Source organism: Gastrolobium bilobum, unplaced genomic scaffold, assembly GCF_033153095.1.
Source record: "Gastrolobium bilobum isolate Gb01-03AN ecotype WA unplaced genomic scaffold, APGP_CSIRO_Gbil_v1 utg18566, whole genome shotgun sequence".
In the NCBI taxonomy this organism is placed as follows: Eukaryota; Viridiplantae; Streptophyta; class Magnoliopsida; order Fabales; family Fabaceae; genus Gastrolobium; species Gastrolobium bilobum.
Genome location: NW_026899779.1, coordinates 419995 through 442123, shown reverse-complemented (window position 1 = coordinate 442123; position 22129 = coordinate 419995). Strand labels below are relative to the sequence as shown.

At 34.3% G+C, this 22129-nt stretch overlaps 3 protein-coding genes across 3 annotated transcripts; 1 reads left to right on the top strand and 2 right to left on the bottom strand.

Moving 5' to 3' along the window:
- The first annotated feature begins 3689 nt into the window (after positions 1–3689).
- LOC133293443 (uncharacterized) lies at positions 3690–6792 on the top strand. The gene is made up of 3 exons (XM_061492016.1): positions 3690–4140; positions 4870–5006; positions 5558–6792. The coding sequence occupies exons 1-3, from the start codon at positions 4024–4026 to the stop codon at positions 6342–6344; spliced, it is 1041 nt and encodes a 346-aa protein (XP_061348000.1). The 5' UTR covers positions 3690–4023; the 3' UTR covers positions 6345–6792.
- Positions 6793–7803: 1011 nt separating this feature from the next.
- On the bottom strand, positions 7804–13412 carry LOC133293417 (dolichyl-diphosphooligosaccharide--protein glycosyltransferase subunit STT3B). The gene is made up of 6 exons (XM_061491987.1): positions 12331–13412; positions 11297–11833; positions 10421–10875; positions 9347–9469; positions 8864–8923; positions 7804–8117 (listed from the first exon to the last, which is right to left on the bottom strand). Exons 1-6 carry the CDS (start codon positions 13216–13218, stop codon positions 7988–7990), a joined length of 2193 nt encoding a protein of 730 aa, XP_061347971.1. The 5' UTR covers positions 13219–13412; the 3' UTR covers positions 7804–7987.
- Positions 13413–15464: 2052 nt separating this feature from the next.
- On the bottom strand, positions 15465–22129 carry LOC133293445 (succinate--CoA ligase [ADP-forming] subunit alpha, mitochondrial). Its single transcript, XM_061492019.1, has 6 exons — positions 21690–22129; positions 20455–20625; positions 19751–19874; positions 19491–19552; positions 18048–18129; positions 15465–15895 (listed from the first exon to the last, which is right to left on the bottom strand). Exons 1-6 carry the CDS (start codon positions 22089–22091, stop codon positions 15756–15758), a joined length of 981 nt encoding a protein of 326 aa, XP_061348003.1. The 5' UTR covers positions 22092–22129; the 3' UTR covers positions 15465–15755.

Sequence of the window (22129 nt, the reverse complement as noted above, 5' to 3'; positions counted from 1 at the left end):
ATCCCAATCCAAAATATAATTAAATATAACTAAAATATTCACATAATAATCAAATCAAATATTAATTCCATTATTCATCATATATATATCTTTATTTAAACATAATAATCAAATCAAATATTAATTTCATTATTTATCATATTTATCTTTATTTAGTTCACTAGGGAGAAAAGAACCTTGGTAGATCCGAAAAATCCTGTTAATCTACCTTTCCAAATTTGACGCGAGTTGTCGAACTCGCGCAAATTAAAAATTATTTTTATTTAGGGTTCAAAAAATTTGTTGTAAAGTGGAAACTCTAAGTCGTCTCTCAAAGAAATTGTTTTGGTAAAAATCGCTTATGAAAACAGAAAAAATGGGGGGTTTTGGATTTCGGTTGAATAATTAAAAGACATAATATAAAAATTGGGATTAAAAATTCATAATTAAAAATTAACCAACCTAAGGTTAGGATTCATTAATTTATTTCAGAGGGTCTGTTTTTTCTTCTTTTTTTTAAATTAGTTTCGTTTTCTCTCAATTCAGTTTGAATATCATGCGATTGTAGGCATTCAAACTGAATAATGCGATTGCATTCTGTAAGGGAGAATTGATCATTAGATTTAATGGTCAGATTAACCAACCCAATGAACATAAGTTGAACAGGTTTAAATTACTGCGATTCCATAGTTTAAATATGCGCACCTCTTCTCAAAGTTGCTACTAGTATCCCGGAAAATCTTGTCAGATACCACTTTGTGAATAACAGATAACATCTTTTCACATCATATAAATATAAAAAACATAAAGCCTAAAGATTGTGTTCATCACTTTAGGAGTTACCATCTCAAAAGCTATCTTTCGACTATTAATTAATTAAAATCACACATAATTTCAAATTCAATCATAAATCACATATTTGAAAAGTTTCCTTAAAGAGTGTCACAATTTCAAATTCAATCATAGAATTTCCTCAAAAGAGTGTCACAATTTCAAATTCAGTCATAAATCACATATTTGGAATGTTTTCATAATCATAATTTTCACAATTATTCGCATGTAATCAATTTTTTTTATCATTTAATCAAATATAGTAAATTATTCATCATCTCTATTTATTCCCAAAATAATAATACTTATTTTTTCAATAAAATTTCCAAAAATACTCTAAATATCACATGTAGTAATTTAAATTTAAAAATTATCTATGATATCCTAAGGACCATGACATAAAATTTTCATACAAAACTAACCAAAGATTACCTAGGGATTAAGATTACCTGATCTTCGTGATTAATGACTTCTTTAATTTAGGAAACACGGTTTGGTAGACAAAAATAATAATTAAAAATAAAAAAAAATAATTAAGAAGAAAGAGAAATGAAAAAATGCTAATAGTTGACACTGATTTGGTTCGGTTAGACTAAGATTCTATTTATAGTTGAAATTTTGGACTCAAGATATGGGCTTTGTAGAATTTATTTCCTTTTCTTCCAGAAATTATTTGTTTTTATTTTTTCTTCTTATGATTATTTTCTTTTTCTTCTTATGATTATTTTGCTATTTCTTGTTTTAGTTTTCTTATGGTTCAAAATATCGCTTACTCTGATTGACTCAAGGCTGATTCATTCTTATTAACTAAGATATTACTGAATTAAGATATACATATTAATATTATTTTATTTTATTAAATTTGTTATTGCTATTAATTTTATTATTATAATTATTATAATTATTTTTTGGTAAAAATTATAATTATTATAATTTATTAATTTGGGGTATTACATGTATCGATGGTGTTTACTCAATCAAATAATGTAATTGTAAGTTAGCTTATAAAAGTGGTTAAACCACATAATAAATTTATGTTAATATTATTGGGATAGAACATGCACAAACACAAAATCACAAATCAAAAAAAAGAAAGAAAAGAAAAGAAAAGTGGAGAAATATATTTATTTTGATTCACCTAATATGAGTTATATCCTGTCATATGTATTAATATTTTTCTCATCGCATTTATTACGACACTTAATTTACTAGAAGAATATAATTAAATTTAGAAACCCTAAGTAATAGCAATTATTTGTGGATCCAAACCTAAACAACTAAAGAAAGAAAAAAATAAAATAAATCAATAACAGGTCTTGTGATCCTCCGTTAACAAGTGACGTCGTCCGAATGTGAAGTATAAATCACATATAACATATATATCTTGATGATTGATTCCGAATGACTTTTTTGTGTTCTTAGCTTATTGATAATGAATAAAACAAAATTGATTATAATAGTCTTTGTAATATGTATTATTTTACATATTAATTATAAAGAAAAAATAAAATTTATTATTTTTGTTATGTGAATAACAAAATTTCTGTGTCGTACATTGAACTATGTTTTACCTAGTACTTATACTATTTAAATAGTTAAATAAAGTATAATTTCTTACTTGAATGAGAGGCGCCAGATAAATAATACAAAGAGATCGCTATCAAAAAAAATAATACAAAGAGATAAAAACGAAATAGTTAATAAGTGTTACAATGATGATGGGTCCCACATGGCTTGGCTGTGTTCTGCTATGTGTCGGTGCATATATCTCACCGCGTTAGCCAATTATAAAAAATTCGGGTATAAATACAACTCGTGCCACTTTATTAGACTTTACAACTTGATAAATACCATTCTTTTCAATAAATTAAATGCATACGAATTACCCAAACGAATAAATTACTCATAAACTAAACTAAGAAATTGATAAAAGAAGTGTTGAACTCTTCACAGTGATTTCCAAATCCAAAAGTGGTTTGAAGAGCTACGCTGACAAGGTACAAGGAATCCTTTCTCACACAGATGTGTTTGCACTATCATTTGACTTTCTTTGTAAACCAGTTTTCTTTATTTATTTCATTTTGTATTAAAATAAGTTAATAAAAGAGAGAGAAGATTTTGTCCACATAAAACCAAGACTCATATTTTAAAGGATTATATTTATCTCGTCTAATATGAAATAACTTATCTTCTTAGACACACAAAGATGAGATTCATATTTATTTTTTTTCTCTCCAATCATTTGTAAATTCTTCTTATAATTTTATTTCACTAACATAAAATAATTTATCTACATCCACGTAAAAAAGATTTCCCTATTTTAAATGCCACTAATTCTTTTAGAGGTTCACACCATAATTGTAATTCTGCTTTACATAAATTTGCTTACACTTTAATTTATCTTCTTTTCATTCACATTAAGTATACTTTCTACAAAATTTGTAAAAAATGATAAATATAATTAAAAGAGTATCATAAATTGGGAAAAGAAAGTAGAATGTCATAAAACTTTCATTAAAAAAAATTAAAAGAATGAGAGAAAAAAAAAGTAAAAAAAAGTTAACTGGTGAGTGTATGAGAGTTGAACAAGTGTGGGTGAAAGTATGTATTTAATCCTCCCATATTATTTTTGGAAAGGATTATTTTTTTGCATATTTATCATGTCTCTGAATTTATTTCCCATTCAATGTATAATGACTTTTTTTAATATTATTTATTTGTCTCTTTCTTATTTTTTCCACATAAAACATTGATTAAAATTTGGTAGAAAATCTCACCAAAAAAAAAAATTGAGAAATTCCATGATACACAGTTCCTTTAAAGAGAGAACAAAAAACCAAACCGCAAGAAAAAAAAAAACCCATTTGCATTTGCATTTGCATTTGGATTTTGGATTGAAGAAGTAGAAGTAGGGGAAAAAGTGGTGTCTAATAAAGTCAAATTCCTGTTGAAGCTCACAAAGAAGAAAGAAGCACCATTTTTTCTTTTCTTCTTCTCTCTGTACCAATAAAACACAGTCAGAACCAATATCTTTCTTCTATAGTTTCAATCTTCAATTTCCTTTCCTTTTCTTCCTCCAAGATCAGATTTTTCTTTGACCCTTTTCCTCATTCTTAACGAATCCCCCCTCCATCCACTTCCCCTTCAAATCAGTTTCATGCTTCTTCACTGTGTCAGATCGTAGATCTTGCTGTCGGTGATTGATCGGAGTAGATGTCGCCGTCAAACGGGTTGCAAAACGGCGGGGGCGGTAATGGGCTGAGTTATATAGAACATCAAGTTTCCAAATTTGACACTCTTGCCGGTGTTGCCATCAAGTATGGTGTTGAGGTACAACTACTGTTTGCTTCTATGCTTGTTTAGGGCATTGTTCTTCTGATTCTGAACTTGAATTGCCTTGACATGGGAAAGTTGTTTACTTTTTTTATTTTTTTGTTTTTTTTTTGTTTTGTTTTTTTAAGGGGTGGGGGTCTACCCCTTTTTCAACATGCAAAATTGGTGTTTAGTTCAAAGGATTATTTATTTAGTTGTATTGTATATGATCAAGATAAAGATTTTGAGTGTTATGTTGGGCTTTCCAAAATTCTCTCTCTCTCTCTCTCTTTTTTCATTTAAGAGCAATTTGATCTGAAAGAAGGCAGTCATATGAGAGTTATTAAACTTTTGATATGGTTCTTGATTATTTGAGACAATTTAATCAATGATTTCTTCTTTGAGTTCCATTCTCAGCTTTTGGGGTAGCCTTGGTGATGAATTGAACGATTGTAGATAGGGGAATGAGAATAGGAATGAAGGGTTTTCAGTTTTTAGTAGTTGTTTTGTGATAGAGAAGTTTGGAAAGTGGGAACAAAGAACTTATCCCCGAATTGATTACTAAAAAGTATTTTTACCTGACTTGATTATTATACATGCACTATATTGGTGTTTTCATACTTCCTTTATTATTGTTGATCCTGAAAATTTTATAGTTTCTTGTAATGCATGCATGAATTATTGCTTTTTGGGCTTTGATAACATGATAGTGTAATCTTCCAATGAAAATTCCTTGTCATTATTCAGGTATCTGACATCAAAAGGATGAACGGGTTAGCCACAGATCTTCAAATGTTTGCACTGAAGACATTGAGAATTCCATTACCAGGACGACATCCACCATCTCCCACTCCCAGTCTGCCTAATGGACCTGCAAAGTTGGGGTACTATTCTCATTTTGTTTTTGTTTTTCCCTAGTCTTTTGTCAAGGAAGCGTTTGCAATGTCGTCTATGATATATCTATCTTATAGTTACTCGACATCTTAATATGCTAATTTGCTAATGTAGCTTGTAGTGTGTCATCAACCCATAGCAACCTACTCCTTTTAGAGTTTGACGTGCAGTTCTTGCTTCTAACTTGAGATTACAAGTGCATAGCTACCAGCTATGTATGCTGCTAGTTTCTATTAACTGCTGCTTACTTTAATATGTTTTCACTTGGATGATTTGTTCTAATATTGTTATTGTGAATTTTGATTGACATGGGGTGTAAGTTTGATATGTTTATTCTAATATTCCCTTTTGATTTTCCTTTTGGTTACTCTTCATATTTAAGAATAGATTACAGAAAAGTTTCCTGCTGAATATTTCAAGTACAATGAATGTAATAGCTCATGAGCGGAGTTCGGATAGCATAGTTTCAATAATGAGTTACTTTGATTTAAGATTCTCTGCTGGATTTTGGAAACTTGTTCTTAACTGAAACTTATCACAGAGATAATAGCAATGAAAGGAGACCCCCACGCATAGGTCAATCTGCCATGAAGGAACCTCTCCAGTCCTTAAGACTGAAAGCGCCCCAAGAGAAGATTTCTCCAGCTATGACCATTTTACAGAAATACTATGGACTCAAATCTTCAAGTTCTAGAGATACATCTGAGGGAACAGAAATGGCAGTTTATAAATCTGCTAGTTCAGATCATTCCAGAGATGAATGGCTTCCCAATACCTCGCCAATTTCAGATACACCATCAAACCATTACCCCAAGTCAACAAATTTAGTGTTTGATCTACTTACTGGGAACGATGATGCGCCTGAGTATGTTCCTCTTGCAGAAATTGAGGGTGGGGGAGCTGAGAAGTCTGACGAGAAATTCGTGCGCAGACGTCAGAAATCTGAAGTTGATAATGGAGCTAGTACACCAGAAAGGATATTGAAAGAAGGAAACAGTAGTGGATCAAATTGTTTTTCTTCAACTGGAAAAGCAATATCCATGAGGCCAAAATCAGCTAGTAGAGCAGTGCTGCTTCCTGAGTCAGAATCAGGATGGTTAGATTCTATTCCAGTGGGGTTGGGAGATTCTATATTAACTGATAGATTTTCTGGGGTGCGCAAATCATCAAGTGCATCAAGCCTCAGAGAGCAGGAAAAGAACAATGCAGTAACAATGTGGACAAGTGGAAGATGGGGTTTGAAGCCAGAAGCATCCATCTCCAAACCTATCTTTGATGGCTTACCTATCCCAATAACTGGCCGCAGGAGCAAAACTGCCCTTGATTAGTGCAAAGTGCAAACTGATTCTATGTGGAGAAAATTATTTTTTGACATCACACAAACTTAAATTGCAACTCTTTTGGGTTAGTAATCCTGATCAAAGATGAGGGGGGGAAAAAAAGAAGAAACAAGGTACACGGTTAGGATATTTATTTCAGACATAGAATAACAAAGGGGTCAATGACCTGCAGCAGTATCAGCTGAGGAAAAGGTGCATGAAAAAGTCTTGCAACTGGTTTGTCAAATGTACCAATAATGTAATTAATGGTGGCCCCAACTGGATTATAAGGATTACTTAGAGATTGATAGCTCCTTTGTTAAATTATTGAGTCAAGTAAGTGAAAGTCATTCTGTTCAATGGTTAATTGTATCATGTCATTCTTATTGGATACATTGTGTATGTATTTATGATTTATTTTTTCTCAGGATCCTTTATACCGCAATACCATTAAATTTGTGCAAACCATGTTACATGGGGCATTCGGTGTTGTATTACAGATTAATTTTTCTACTCTCATTGATACATGATGGTGGATTCTCTCATCCATCCATATAATCAATCCAAGCAATCAAGATGACCATCCGATTTTGATATTCTGATTTTGGGGTTTGCTTATCTATGTCATATTTCTAATAATTGATTTATTGACTTGCATGTTTTCGAATTTAAAATGTATAATAAAAATATTAGAGCTCCATGACATTGTCCATCTAATAATGCCTATAAAGGGGTGGATTTTATATGACCGTAAAACAAGTAAAGCAAGGATTATTTTACGTACGAGAGATTGGTACGAATGCTTGTTTTGTAGGGAAGAAGCAATGCTAAACAATGATGCGTAAGTAACTAATTTTAATGGAGGGATAAACTCACATGGGTGTCCCCCTTTCTATTACAAGTGATGATGACAACGCACATGGCTGAAAAGCATTGTCGACACGATGAAAACGATGGTCACTGTTGAAATTTAAGTGTTATATAACCTTAATTATTAGATAACGATTTACTGGAAGAAATTACAAGGTACATACATGTGGTTTTAATCCAATAGTATTTGCTTTCAATAATTTTAGGATGCTTTTGATTTTGTGTCAAATAAGCCATTGGATTTAAGTTGAGTGGCCTATAACAATTTGGCGTGTTCCGCACCACACGTCACTAATTTCATTGAGATTGAGATGCACTAGAAATACTTGAGTAAGGTAAGAAAACATTAACTTAATAAAGTAATTTCTAGCAGTATCTCTCTCTCTCTCTCTCTCTCTCTCTCTCTCTCTCTCTCTCTCGGAAATCTTTTCTACTTTCCTCCATACTAGAAGCCGAGTCATATCCAATAACCCAATATTTATTTAAAGAGAAATATCAGCCCTTTACGTATGATTCGTGCCATATAAGTGGCACCAAGCCATTAGGTTAAACAGCGCTGTTAAAATAAACTGTAAAATATTTCCAAAAAACATCCACAAAATTACCTTAACTGAATTCTACATATAAATACTTCAAAAAATGGTCCACTATCTATAACATAGCTAACAGATTTTCAGCTCTCAAGTTCACTAGAATGCTATCATTTCCCGCAGAGAAAACAAGTTTTTCTTCTTCTTTTTTTGGGGGGGGTTTGGGGAAGGCGGGGGGATTAAAAGTTAGGCTTACCACCTGTTTTTAGGTGGTTTAACTTTATAAATACGAACTATCCAGTTCTGGGTAGTGAAAGCCTCTTCCAAGTACTCCAACTTGATGTCTTTATTTCCAATTTCAACACCTCTAGCACGATCATACCTGTCATTCCAAGACACGTGATTATAAAAAAAAGTGTACATCACTGCAAACAGGACATGTTAACACGCATAAACACAACATTCACAAATTACTACCCTGCCAATTTCAAAACCTCATTCAGGTTGATTATTGTCTTTGGTCAAAAGCTATGGAACCCCACCGGCACTATAATTCATTTTCAATGCTTTCGAAATAAGGTCAACAATGTTGCAAGAAACACCTTGTTATGAAATTTTAAAAGGTTTAATAAAAGGCTGAAATTTGAATTCCAGAGGTTCTGGGACTAAACATATCTCTATCTAACTGCCTACTACACTGACTATTAGATGGATACCTAAACTTAATATAACATAGCCTTTCTTACCTCATCCTTAGATGAATAAATTGTATCAAATACAAACAATCAGAAACTTGTCTAAATCCAAAAAATTGATACATATTTTGGGTATTTTTCACAAGAAGCACGGTTTCCATATAGCTAGCTAATCAAGAGACATACATAGGTTCTTCATATTCCGTTATTCAATACCACTAATGTACGATTGCACTTCCCACTCTTAATCAAGGATAGGGGTGCATATCTAGACACACTGGCTGCATATTTGCAAGTATATATCAACAACAATTGCTCATTCTAGTCTTATTATGCTTACTGACACACAAGTACATAAATTACATCAGAAAAGTCAAGATTTCATAATGTGCCATTGCTAAAATTATACAACAATAAGGGCCATGTAACTTACCCAGGTGGTTTTCCATATTCTGTTGTCAGCTCCCCAAACCGATAATAAGACAGCTTGTACCTAACAATCATAGACGAAGAAAAATATGATCAAATCAGCATGTATCAATTCATCACGTGCCTTTACATATAATATAAATATCAGCAAATAAGATTATCCTGAATTCCTGAGCATCTTCCCTTTTTATCCCCTTTATCTGTGCTTAAAAAAAATGGCATTCACACGGGAAGCACTAGGTAAACCCAAACACCCTAAACGTAGACTAGGTCAAAGGACTCTTTAGAAATTTCAACGAAGTTAAGCTTCAGCGATCCCAGGGGGTGCATAGTCCAACTTTACTATGCTATTATTCCATAAATTCATCTCATCAATTAGTCTATATTTACTCCAAACCCAAAGACAAACTTGTTTGCATATAGATTTGCTGGGACTTCAACAATAATTTAAAAAGACAAGTCCAACTAGTTGTGCTAAGGAACTTACATAAGACAGTTCAACATTTTGGGAGCAGCACCTTTATCTACACGATACTCTCCATTGACAAGGTAATCAGGTTCCTTTATTACAGGAAAAACTCCACCGCCAATTCTCACCATCCACAGAAATCTACACAAAAATTAAATATGTTTTACAAAAGGGTCGGAAGCATTACAGCAGGGAAGATAAAGCAATACTTATTTAAATGATAGTAATAAACAAATAAAAAATAAGAGAGAAAACAGAAATGCCAATACCCAGGACATTGTCAATAAATGTACGCTTACATATTTATAAATGAAGAAAATTTAGCAACAGAAACATGTAACAACAAACTATCCAAACTCATATCAACCAGTCAATCATTAGAAAACTACAGATATTTTTGCATGTCACAACGACACAAACTATCTATGATACCATAAGAAAGAAATATATTTGACCGAAGCTTTCCTAGTCCTGTTTTCACAGAAATAGCCTGCCAATATCCACCAACTTGATGATGAAAGCCTATAAATTTTTTATGGGAAAAGTGTGTTATTTTAAAGGATGTAAAGTTGTATCATTTTAAGTGAGAGAAAAAAACAGATCATGGGGAAGAGAGAATGGACAAAAAAAAAAAGTGTGGATCCCACCTCTTTATGAGAGTGAAATGACATAACTTGTGTCATTCAAAATGACAAACTCTTTTTCCATTTTTTATTTTCAAAAACTATGAAGGCTAGTATACACAAATAAATGAAAGGGGAAGGTAAGAAATATAATAAATGATGAGGACAGACTAAAAATTAATACACCAACTTTGAAGATGAAAATGACCAATCCCAGAAATAGAGAAAGGGTAATGCTAACTATACAATTCTTGCACTCGCAGGAGCACTGTACAAGTGCCCTAAATTCAGTCGACAACACCTAAAACTTCTATATGCTCAACAACTCAAATGAAACCACCTTTACAACTGTTGTACAAAGCTGTGAATGCAGGGGTTATCCATGTAGCATTTTTCATATAGAAATTGGTACATGCATTAAGTAAAAAATGGAAATAAATGCAAAATACATAACTTCAGATGGCCTTACTTATTAATATCATCAGAAGAATAACCAGTAACACCACCAAACACGACTAATACATAGTCAACATCAAGTGATTTCATTATCTCATATGCCTCATCCTCATAAGATGACATTGCACGCCCAACAGTTGCTATGTGTGTATTGTTCCAGGTGTTATTGTCAACAATAACCGTTCTGTTTCCCATAGCAGTAATTTGATAACCATAATCCCACCACGACATCACCTTGGCATCAGGTGGAGTGTTCTGGCGAAGCCAAAAGTAAGCCTCACGATAATCATCAAAGATGACCCTGTTGCCATGGGCACCCCTTGCAGCTAAGACAATCGAAGGAGATGAATAAGCCTCCGATGTAACCCAAGTACAGTGAATAGCATATCTACTGAGCAGATAGAAAGCACCAAGAAGTAACGCAATAGCACCATTCTTTTGGAAAGGCTGGGAGTTATCAATTACACCCTACATGTAAGAAATCATACACTATTAAATTTGATACACTACCATTTACCACAATAACTGAAATGAATTGTCACACAAATTAAGAGACAAAAACGCCATTCTAATACAATATTTACAATTCAAGCAGACAAAAGATGAACTAATGAAGTTAAAAACTATTGCATAGCAATAAAGAACATGGCAATTGCAATATCTTTTGTCAGCCAGCATTTTCTATTTGGTTAATTATATAATTGAAAAAAAACAAATAACAATCAATTCATCTTTCTCATAATAGCTGAAATGGAGCTCGTGGACGAAATTACACTATTTACTGGATTAGCATAAGATTAAAAAAGGGGGGAGAGAGAGAGAGAGAGAAATTGAACAAAGTAAAATGTAACTCATCTGAGGAAGCCTTTTGCTCTTCAAAAAATCTAACCTTGGAAGAAGCTTTTGCAGCACTACTTCCTTTACCAGAACCACTTTGAAAAGCTTGGCTTTTGGCCCTGACCAACCGAGTCAAGTTCTTCAGAGTGGCCGAAACCGCAATAGCACTGATGAGGCATACAGCAGGGGTAGCAACAAGAATCAATCGAACCATAACACCAGCAAAATACATGCTTGTAAGACCATACATAACTACGAAGATTGTGGCATCAGACAAGCGCTTGAAGCAAAAATAGAGCCCAGCAGGGAAAAGGAACAGCAAGATATGGAAATCAAACATGAAGGATGACCAAGCAGTTGGCTGATGCTCAGAGACAGAAGCAATAATAGGAATGTGATCCTTAGCATATGTTGGATCAAGCAAAGAGTAAAACCTTCCCGTCCATGGAGATATGTAACCAGATGCTGTACCTACTCCCAAAGCAATGGCACCAACACCGACTGCACCAGTTACAGTGATCCTCAAAAATGCTTGAAACAATTTTGTGTCACTAAGCAAATGCCTTACCCAATCCAAGAAGAAAAACACCTGGAATTAAAAAATCAAGTTAGAGCCACAAGAGAACCTGCATGTCAACATCATCAAGCAAATCGACAAATGCAACAATATGGTAGCATCCATGGTAAACAAATAAATTCTCTACCATTTACTAATTAGACAACCAACTACATTTGTTCATGTAACAAAACATCACCTAAGCAAATGCAGGTAAAGGAAGCACTATAACTCAAATTTACCAATTAACTATAAATTTGTAACAAAAGGGCAGCCTAGTTCTATAAATCTCCCGCTCTATACAGGGTTCAAAGAACAGTCCCATTGTGTGGGTCCGTAGTATGATGCCTTGCTTTGCAAGACTCAAACCTGTGACCTCCACATCACATTGCGACGACGCTAACCGTTAAATACTTATACAGTAACAACTAACAAATTTGTTACAAAATTCTCTACCATTAAATAATAATAATAATAAGTCAATTTAATGAGGTGATAGAAGAGTAAAAGGGAAAAAAACGCAAACGAACCTGGAGCAAGAAAAACACGCCCATAGCAGCCATGTGCTCCCCAGACTGCACGTGCTGGAACCCCACAAACCTAATCTGCATCGCAAGCAGCATTCCAAGCACATACATGCAATTGTAAGCAACATAGAGCCTCAACGAGTACCTCCCAGTAATCAACAGAACCAGCACGTAGAGCGGAACCAAATTGATAATAAAAACATAACCACCCCAAGCCGAAACCATGTAAAAGTACCCAAAAGCCGAACCCAAAGACCACGCAAGAGAACCAGTGTTCACCGCCTTGACGAACAAGAAAAATGTTAGCAAGAGAGCAAAAATGGCAACACCCTCATTGTCGTAAGATCCGGCGACGGACCGCGAGATATAGCCGGGGCAAATAGCGATCAATGCGGCGGCGACAATGCCGGCGCCGGAGTCCCAAACCTCCTTGCCGAAGAAATACGCGACGATGGTAGTGTTAGAGGCGAAAAATGGCGCCGTTAGGACGCAAACCTCGCGGATGTGGACGGCGAATCGGAGGAAGCGGAGGAGGTTGTAAAGCGCGGCGGCGGTGACCATGAGTCCGGGGTAGAGCGTGCCGCCGACGATGCGTCCGAGTGGATACCAGCTCTCCGAGTCGAACCAGTTCCAGAACTCGGAGAAGCCATGTTTGGTGAGGTATAGAGTGGTTCGGTAGTTGAAGTAAGGGTCGAACTCGTGGATCATGGACTCGTAGCGGAGGACGCTGAAGAGTCGCGTGATGAAGGCGAGGATGTAGATGAGACCTAGAACGGTGACGCGGATCAGAAGCTCTTGCTGCTTCGTTTTCAGCTTTAGGGTTTTGGGGAGGGTGAAGTTCTGAACCAGATCTTGTGCCGCCATTGTTGGTGATGATGAGGTGCTGACCATGTTGATTGGAGATCTAATGTGTGGGGATTTTCATGGAAAATTGAGGATTTTCTCGGGAAAAATTTTGGGGATTAGTGTGTGAAAATGTGAGTATGGGAGTGTGTGGATCTGATGGGGAAGGAAGAGAAGTGAACAAGAGTCAAAGTCAATAGTTGGAAATGGGAATCCGAGTATTCCAATTCCGGGCAAGGGTTCCAGATAGTGCAGATTCCAAACACCACTTTAAGCCGAGAACCCAAATATACCATTCGATCCAAACACCACTTTAAAGCGAGAACCCAAATATACCCCACATGCTATTCAAACTGAAAGAGGAATCATCGTACAAGTTTAAAATTAGAGAAATTTTTATGTAATCATAAAGTATTAGGGGGAGGATTCTTTCTCAAAATAAAATAAAAAATAAAAATGTTTGATCGTAATAGAGCGTGAGTGTTCACCGCTTAGGTGATAGATATATATATTTAGAGATATTTATGAAAGAGATATTGTATAAGCATATAGTCAATATATTAATCACTGTACACTAATAATAGACATAGTTAAAAACGTGAGATGTGTGCAAAGTGATAGACAAGAGAGTAGAGAACTGAGAGTGTGTAGCTGATAGGCTTTAATCATTTATTTATAGAATGAGTTACTTGTAGGTTTAGACTCTTAGTAAAAACGTGATTCCTTGGGAGAGGATGATTGGATTATCCTCTAATAATGTTATGATAAATCTCAATCTTATATTGGATAGGTTGTTAAGATATGGAATCAGTCCATAACAAAAAAATAAAATAAGAGATAATTAAGATATAAGATTAATAAGTCTTCTATTAATTAAAATTGTTGATTCATTTATATTTAATTATCAAATTAAGTCTTTTTTTAGTGATTGATTTACTTATATTTAAAAGATTGACTAATAAATTAATATTATTAAATGTAAGTGGAATCATAAGTTAGTTCTTCTTCAAAGTATTATATTAATAGTTTTGATTTGATTTATATTTTATTATATAATATTTTATATTAACTTGTTATTTTCTTACTATCTTTAACAGACTGAATTTAAGTTTTATCATGTTTTGGATTTAAATACGTATTTAATTCAACTTATCATATACTTAAATCAGCTTAAAGTTTATTAAGAAAGCTTTTAAAAAAAATTAAAATAATCAAAATCAAACACGTGGATTATGTTGCATTGGACATATTTATAATTCTTCCAGGCTTTTCTTCATATTTGAGCCGGGTCAAACGGACAATAACTTCCTTTCTGATGCTTGGGCCTTTAGATTAAGAATAATGCAATTTGTGCATACTGTATCTGTTGACCAAAACAAAGTACCGTGGTATTCGTGGCGGCTGAGTTTGATAACTTCCCTACAAAGTAAAAGCTCCCAAAATTAAAATGTTCCATGATGTTTACATCAAATAAAGAAAATTTGACATCAAATCCTAACCGTTAATTTTCATCAATCAATGATTATCATTTATTGTAATTAATAATTAATTAATAAGTTTAATTCCCAATAAATAATAATCGTTTATTGGCGAAAATTAACAGTTATGATTTGCTGTCAAATTTCAAAATTTGACACCGGTATCAAAAGATTCTATCCCTTTTATTTATATATATATATATATATATATATATATATAATTTAAGAATTAATATTTGTACTTTTATTTTTTTGGATGAAAAATATTTGTACTTTTAAATAACATAAAATTATGTTATTTTAAGTGAGAGAAAAAAATACATAATGAAAATTATGAAGAGAGAGAGTGAAATATTTTTTTATTTAAAATTTAAATTAAAAAAAATACTAATTTTAATTAAAAAAACCATCATTTAAAAAGACAAATATTTTTCTCTATAATTTATTGTAACGTTTAATTTTTTTCTTTTCTTTTTTTCAACTTTTTGAATACAATTTAAATGATCAGAGTGACTCAAGCTAATGTTAGATGTGATCGTATCTACAGAATAAGTGAACTAGGTTGGACTATACTTTGATTTAAATAAATTTTTTGATCATAATCTGTTAGCTTGATGGAAGTTGAGTTACAAACCTGGCTTAATCTACTTTTTAAAAATAAAAAACCTAACCTAACTTATTAAGGCTATTATCATTTCAATTGTAATCATAACAGCTACACAAACATTCTCAGAACTACAGGAGATATTAAATAACACATGATATAATCATTTTAAATAACACATGATATAATCATTTTAAATAACACATATAGGATTACATGACCGAGCAACCTTGACGACATAATTTGAAGTTGTTCGAACTTCACTGAAGCTCAAAATCAAAAATCGGTGCCACAAAAAATCAAAAACTGAAGCTCAAAAGGACCGCATCAAACTTTCCGGAAATATAAAGCATCTTGAATTACTTTTATTTTAATGTACCTCTCACAGCTTTAAAAAAAACAAAAAGGAAAAAATAACCCATTATTATCAATGGGAATCTAGTGTTTTCAATGTGTTAGACAATCAAAACCGAAATGATTGGATAAAATTAAATCAACACAAACTATTGCACCAAGCCCTTCTGCTTGAAAACATCTAGCATGGCAGCTCCAATTTTAGCAGGAGACTCCACAACTGTGACCCCAGCTTCCCTTAGGGTTTTAATTTTGTCTTGTGCAGTACCCTTGCCACCTGACACAATAGCTGCACAAGGAAATTAAGGACGCGCAGTTAATATCATACAAAAATGAAGCAAAATGAAGATCTAACTACATTATCTGCAGCTGCAAGGCTAAAAGAGGAAATAAAAAATGAAAATCTTCATATAAAACCTGATATTGCTTTATTGTCTTCACTAAATACGCTCAAATATATCATGCAATTCCCCCATGCTAACTTCATCAGTTTCAAAAAGCAAAGATTTTTTTTTTTCCATAGAAGAAATACGAAGACGATTAACTACTCATGTAACCATCCTAGATTATTACACACAGCCAATTTCTTTCCGCAACTGAGGTTGCTTGTGTGGATTCAGCCAATCATGGTATAGATTACGCTTAAAAGTTAAAATGTTTCACGTAACACAACGATGCATCCAATCATATCCAACACTGTTCTTGGAACAACTAGAACAGCGCAAAGAAAGATATAATCAATAAATACTATTGCTTATTGACGAAACTAACAAATGCCACATTATCTAGCAATTGGATCTCCTTTCTTTCAGTTAGAACTAATAAATGGGGATTTTGAATAGAAATTCTGACAGGATTACAATAGAGTGAGAATTACATTCTAATATTTGGATTATGCAAACCAGATATCTAAAATCTGAATGGGACAAGCCAGTTCTACCGGAATTCTGGTGAACAAGATCTTTTCCACCTTGAGTTACACTCCAGAACAATTATCACAGGAATCCAGGCATTTGACTACAGAAAAGTGGGAAAAGTTCCCAATTACTTCACAGAAGACTCTTCCTCACTCACATTCACAACAGAAAGCTAATGGAAATGCTCCGAAACAGGAAAATGGGCAAACCCAAGTGCATAAAGGCTCCTCGACTTTGTGAGGATAGGGGTGAGAATCAACTATATGCAACCTTTTTCCTTGCATTTTTTGCAAAAATATAATTTCCTAGACTCGAGCCTATAACATTCTGGCCACAAAGGAGCAGCCTTATCACTTGCTCCAAGGCTTGCCCCCATCCCAAAAAGAGAAGGAAAAAAAAGAAAAGAAAAGATAACACGTCATTCAAGAGACCTTAAACCTCCCATCCAATCCCGCACTCAATTCTTCCCGGCCTTCCCCTGTCTTCCCCTTCATATATTCTCACTCCTCCAACTACATGCCCCTTACGCTCCCCCTCTTCTGCCACCTTTGCTGTGTTAGTCTGCAGCCCATTACCATGAATAATTTCAGTATACCCCATCCGGTCCTCCTTGCACCAGTGAACTGATCCACAGCTTCCCTTCCTACCTTTCCTCATGTACACCTTAGTAACAGGGGGACTAACACATTATCACTAAAATAAAAGCTGGAATAAACCTAACTGAACTTGTCACAAACCAGTTTTCAGCCAGTTGCAGCAGTTTGATGCATTGCCTCTCAAATAATGAGAAAAGTAGAGAGATTGGGCTCAAACTCACACTCTTGGGAAGTTGGTTAAGCACCCCACCATTATGTCAAGATGGTTTTAATCATCTTACAGAATAACACATAGTAGGCATAGTTCTTAGAATATTGTCAAAAGCATCTTGGTGTTTTTCATACTTATATATGAATGTTCATATTTTTGCTTTTATTTGAATCAAAAATATCTATTTTATTTTTCTTTCCATTAATATTAATTTTCTTTTCAGTGAAATTCGTATTTTCATTACAATGGAAAAGTAATTTGATTGGTATGATCCACAGGTTACTCAAATATGCATTCAAAAATATCAATTTTTTTGAAGAAACCAAATTCCAGATTCGATTCATCAACAACCAACCTCAATTAGTTTGGGATGAAGGTGTTGATGTTAATATTGATGTTAATATATTATTTTTTATGTATTTATTTAATATACAATTCTGTGCCATTTCATGACAAGTATATTCTAGATTATGCTGTGTTGAGTCCATGTCATGTACAGTGTCCTCTGTCATATTTATATACCACATTGCATGCAACTAATGTTGAAGAATTTAACAATGACAATAAATATCAGCAGAAACTTTAACTGGAAATCAAATCCAAACAATAAACAAAATAGGCTCAAGCATGCCATCTAATTCGTCATAATAAACCACACGCTGGAATGATACTTTCTATCAGAAGCCATCAGTTCCAAAAATTCAGAAATAATCTTACCTCCAGCATGACCCATACGACGGCCAGGGGGAGCAGTTAGTCCAGCAATGAATGCAACAACAGGCTTCTCAGTACCACTTTCCTGTATATTTGTTCATAAAAATCAATTTGAGAACTCATGAAGATAGTTTTTCCAAAAGAAAATACAATAACTACGATAATGTCATTGTTTTTCCTTTATAGAATGAAAGATATCTAGCATAAATATCAATAGGTAACGAGTAATGAACATTTAACTTCTTGTCCCCAATAAGAAGATGATTCACATCTACAGATCACATTATGTGGGCCTTTTGCTTGCTGATAACCCACAACAACCTAAGGCAAGACAAGAATTTGAGCCCTTAAAGAGGGCTTTTGAATTATTATTTTTTATATAGAGATTACACATACAATTTATATACTCTAGCTATCCAAGTACAATTAAAGATATCTAAAATACAACCTCCATAATTTTGAAATTAACATTAGATACATCACATGATCATATATATCAAAAATCAGACCTAACTGGCATGTCATCCTGTTGAACAATACACCAGAGTTGAGATCATGGTTTCAAAATGCAACTTACATGTGGGGCGACAGAAACAAAATAACAAAAAGAAAACATGTCTAAATAGTTGGACTAAACAAGAGATCATTTACAATTGATAGCTATTAGTGCACATTTTAGGGAACATATGTAAAACATCATAAATTGAAATTATAAAAAAAAATAAAAAAAATAAGGTGATCCGAATAGAATAATAACACAGCATGTTATACACAAAGCCCTATGTAAATCTCATAGGCCATTTACCCTTGTTTACAATAGGAGGAAAGGAATTATAAGTGTTGAGCTGAATATAGATTGGATATAAATGGGAGTTGCATGTCTATGAAAGGAGGCAAGGAGGTGTGGAAGGTGAGGAAGGAATTGCTCTTAATGGTGAGAATGAGACAGAAATCAAATTGGTTAGATGGAGAGAGATAGGCTTAACCGAAGGGTCAGCTGGCAGATGGAGTGACAGGTACAGCATTATGGCATGATGAGAGAGAGAGAGAGAGACGTGAATGAGGAAGAAGGGGAAGAAGTGATGGAAGATAAGGATTTCAGGCAAAATTAGGTCAGGCCTCGAGGCCTAGGTGTGGTTGGATATTGCAACTTGCAGTATTCTGGTCATTTTTCATTTTCTAGACCATCTTCCTCTACCTTTTTTTTTCCAGTTTTACAGAGAACTCCCTCAGTTGTAAGGAGCTAGACTCTATAGTTTGACAAAAAATATTCAGTTTCTATCACATTCCCTTCCCCGAAATTATAATTATAAAAGGTAAGAAAAATATTAGACTAGTTTAGTGGTGTCACTTCCTAACAAGACAGACAAACTTTTTTTAATTTTCAGATACCGATAACTGAGTAAAAGACAGAAATTTATGTACATGTATCAATTAAAAAGGAACCTTAATTAGTGCGGCAGCATCCTCTTCTGCAGTTCCTCCTATCTCTCCTATAAGAATGATACCTGAATTGCACAAACAAACAGCAACGATAAATGACCCTGTCTCATCAATACTATAAGAACAATTCATTATGCAAAGAATCTACTTGCAGAATAAACCACCCAGGTTCAGTGGATAAAAAGAACACCCAGTATGTACAACAAAAAAAAAAAAAAAAAAACCCAGTAATATACATTGAACAAAACAAAATGACAAAGTACCTTCTGTCTGAGGATCTGCCAAGAACTTCTTAAGGCAATCAACAAAGTTTGTTCCATTGAAGGGATCTCCTCCTATACCCACACAAGTGGATTGTCCCAGGCCAACAGCAGTAGTTTGGAAAACCTAAATAGTTCAAAACAAACACATGGATTATCCATGGGTAACCATCATTACTGTATGCATAATATGAACTTCAAATTTCAAATGGTAAAACTCCCAGCCCCAGGGATAAGCCTGTTACTCAACAACAGAGAAGCATAAGCTGTTTTCATTTTGAAAGATACAATGAAAATTTAAAAAGATGTATGAAAGTTGATTTTTTTTTTTTTTTAAGCGCACAATGTCAGTAAATCATTCCAGAGAAAAAAAAAACCAAGTTGATTATAATGCTTCCACTCTGTTGTGGGAGGAACCAAGACAGATGATAATATAACAAGTGGCACATAAGATTCACATGAATGTGTAACTGCAGTCACAAGTGGAAAAGATGTAAGTAAATCCTCCACTTAAGAAAAGTGGACAGAGCTAACTCCTGTACAATGTGTCAATATTTTCTTTGACATATCCCCAAGACATCATTACCCATGAGGAAGGGGGGAACTCAATTTAAACAGATATATCTCATCACCACTACATATAAGGCAATCTCATACACTACTGCAACAACAAAAACAATCTTGTAGACATCAAAACAAGGACTCACCGCTTCATATGTCAAGGTACCAGAGCGAGAAACAATTCCGATGCGGCCAGGTTTATGAATGTAACCCGGCATGATTCCAATTTTACATTCCCCAGGCTTGATGATACCAGGGCAGTTAGGTCCTATCAGACGAGTTTTGGACTGCCTGTTAAGTGCTGCTTTAACTCGCACCTGACATCGAAAAAATATTAACCTCAGCTACATCCATATCAGCAGCAAAGAGCCAAAGTAAACTACTCAAGCTATGCCGTAACTGTCCAGAGTTATGAATTTCACATAAAGGTATCATAAGACAATTGACATTTGCCCATTTTTCTCCAAAGCAATAAAACAAAATCAAAGGTATGCATTGGCCAACTCATCATAGTATTACGTAAATATACAGACAGACTAATACCAACCCCCCACCCCACAAAAAAGAGAACCAAAAAGCAATTCAAATCATAAAAACGAAAACCTTTAATTGCAATACATGCTCCACACAAATGGTTGGTTATAAGTAAGTAGCGCATAAAGTTGACATGACATATTCAACATCAAGATCACCTATCCCAAACTAGTTTGGGTTGGCAGTCCTTCAATCCATATAAATACGAGAACAAATTAAGGAAAAATAAACTTGTGATCTGATGCTCACGTTCGAGTCTGGAAAACAGCCTCATTCGACCGTCATTCCAACCCTCGCAAGCCGGGAAACCTTGTTTATATACACATAATTAATTAATAAAATCATAAAAAAAATAAAGAAATACATCTCTTCATGTCTCATTTAACATGATCAAATTCTGTGAGACAAATCAAAAAGTTATCTTTCCCTCACTCTCTATGTATCCTGACTCTCTCTCTCTCTCTCTCTCTCTCTCTCTCTCTCTCTCTCTCTCTCTCTCTCTCTCTGTGTGTGTGTGTGTGTGTCTCATCTCTAATTACTGTTAATTTGTCAATGGAGGGCTGAAATCTTCTCACTGATAATGAGACATGAGAGGAATGAGGATCCATTCCGTAGAAAAACTCAACCCTCATGCTAAATAGCCTTACTTCACCCCATCCTAATCACACTATTTCCCACTATAAAGTATTAATTAACAATGCCAAATAAATAAATAAATAAAAATAAAAATAAAATATAGCTATACTGCACCTGACCTAATCACACTATTTCCCACTATAAAGTAATAATTAACAATGCCAAATAAATAAACAAAAATTTAGAGATGCAAATTGAGAAATTCAGTTACCATATCATGTTGGGGAATGCCTTCAGTGATGCAGACAACGAGATCCAGTTCAGCCTCCATGGCTTCGAAGATAGCAGCGGCAGCGAAAGGTGGAGGAACGTAGATGACGGAAGCATTGGCTTTGGTTTCGGCTTTGGCTTCCGCAACGGTGTTGAAGACAGGAAGCCCCAAGTGTTCGGTTCCACCTTTCTTAGGGGTAACACCACCAACCATCTTCGTTCCGTATTCGATTGCTTGTTCCGTGTGGAAGGTGCCGTTCTTCCCCGTGATCCCTTGGCAGATCACGCGCGTGCTCTTGTCAACGAACACCGCCGGCGCCGCTGCCGCACCCGTCAGATGGCGGATGCTGTGGCGGCGCGACGCGATTGAGGCCATCAACTTGGTTACGGCTCGCCCTCCCATTACTCTCTATTCTCAGTTCTCACACCTCAATCGTCAAA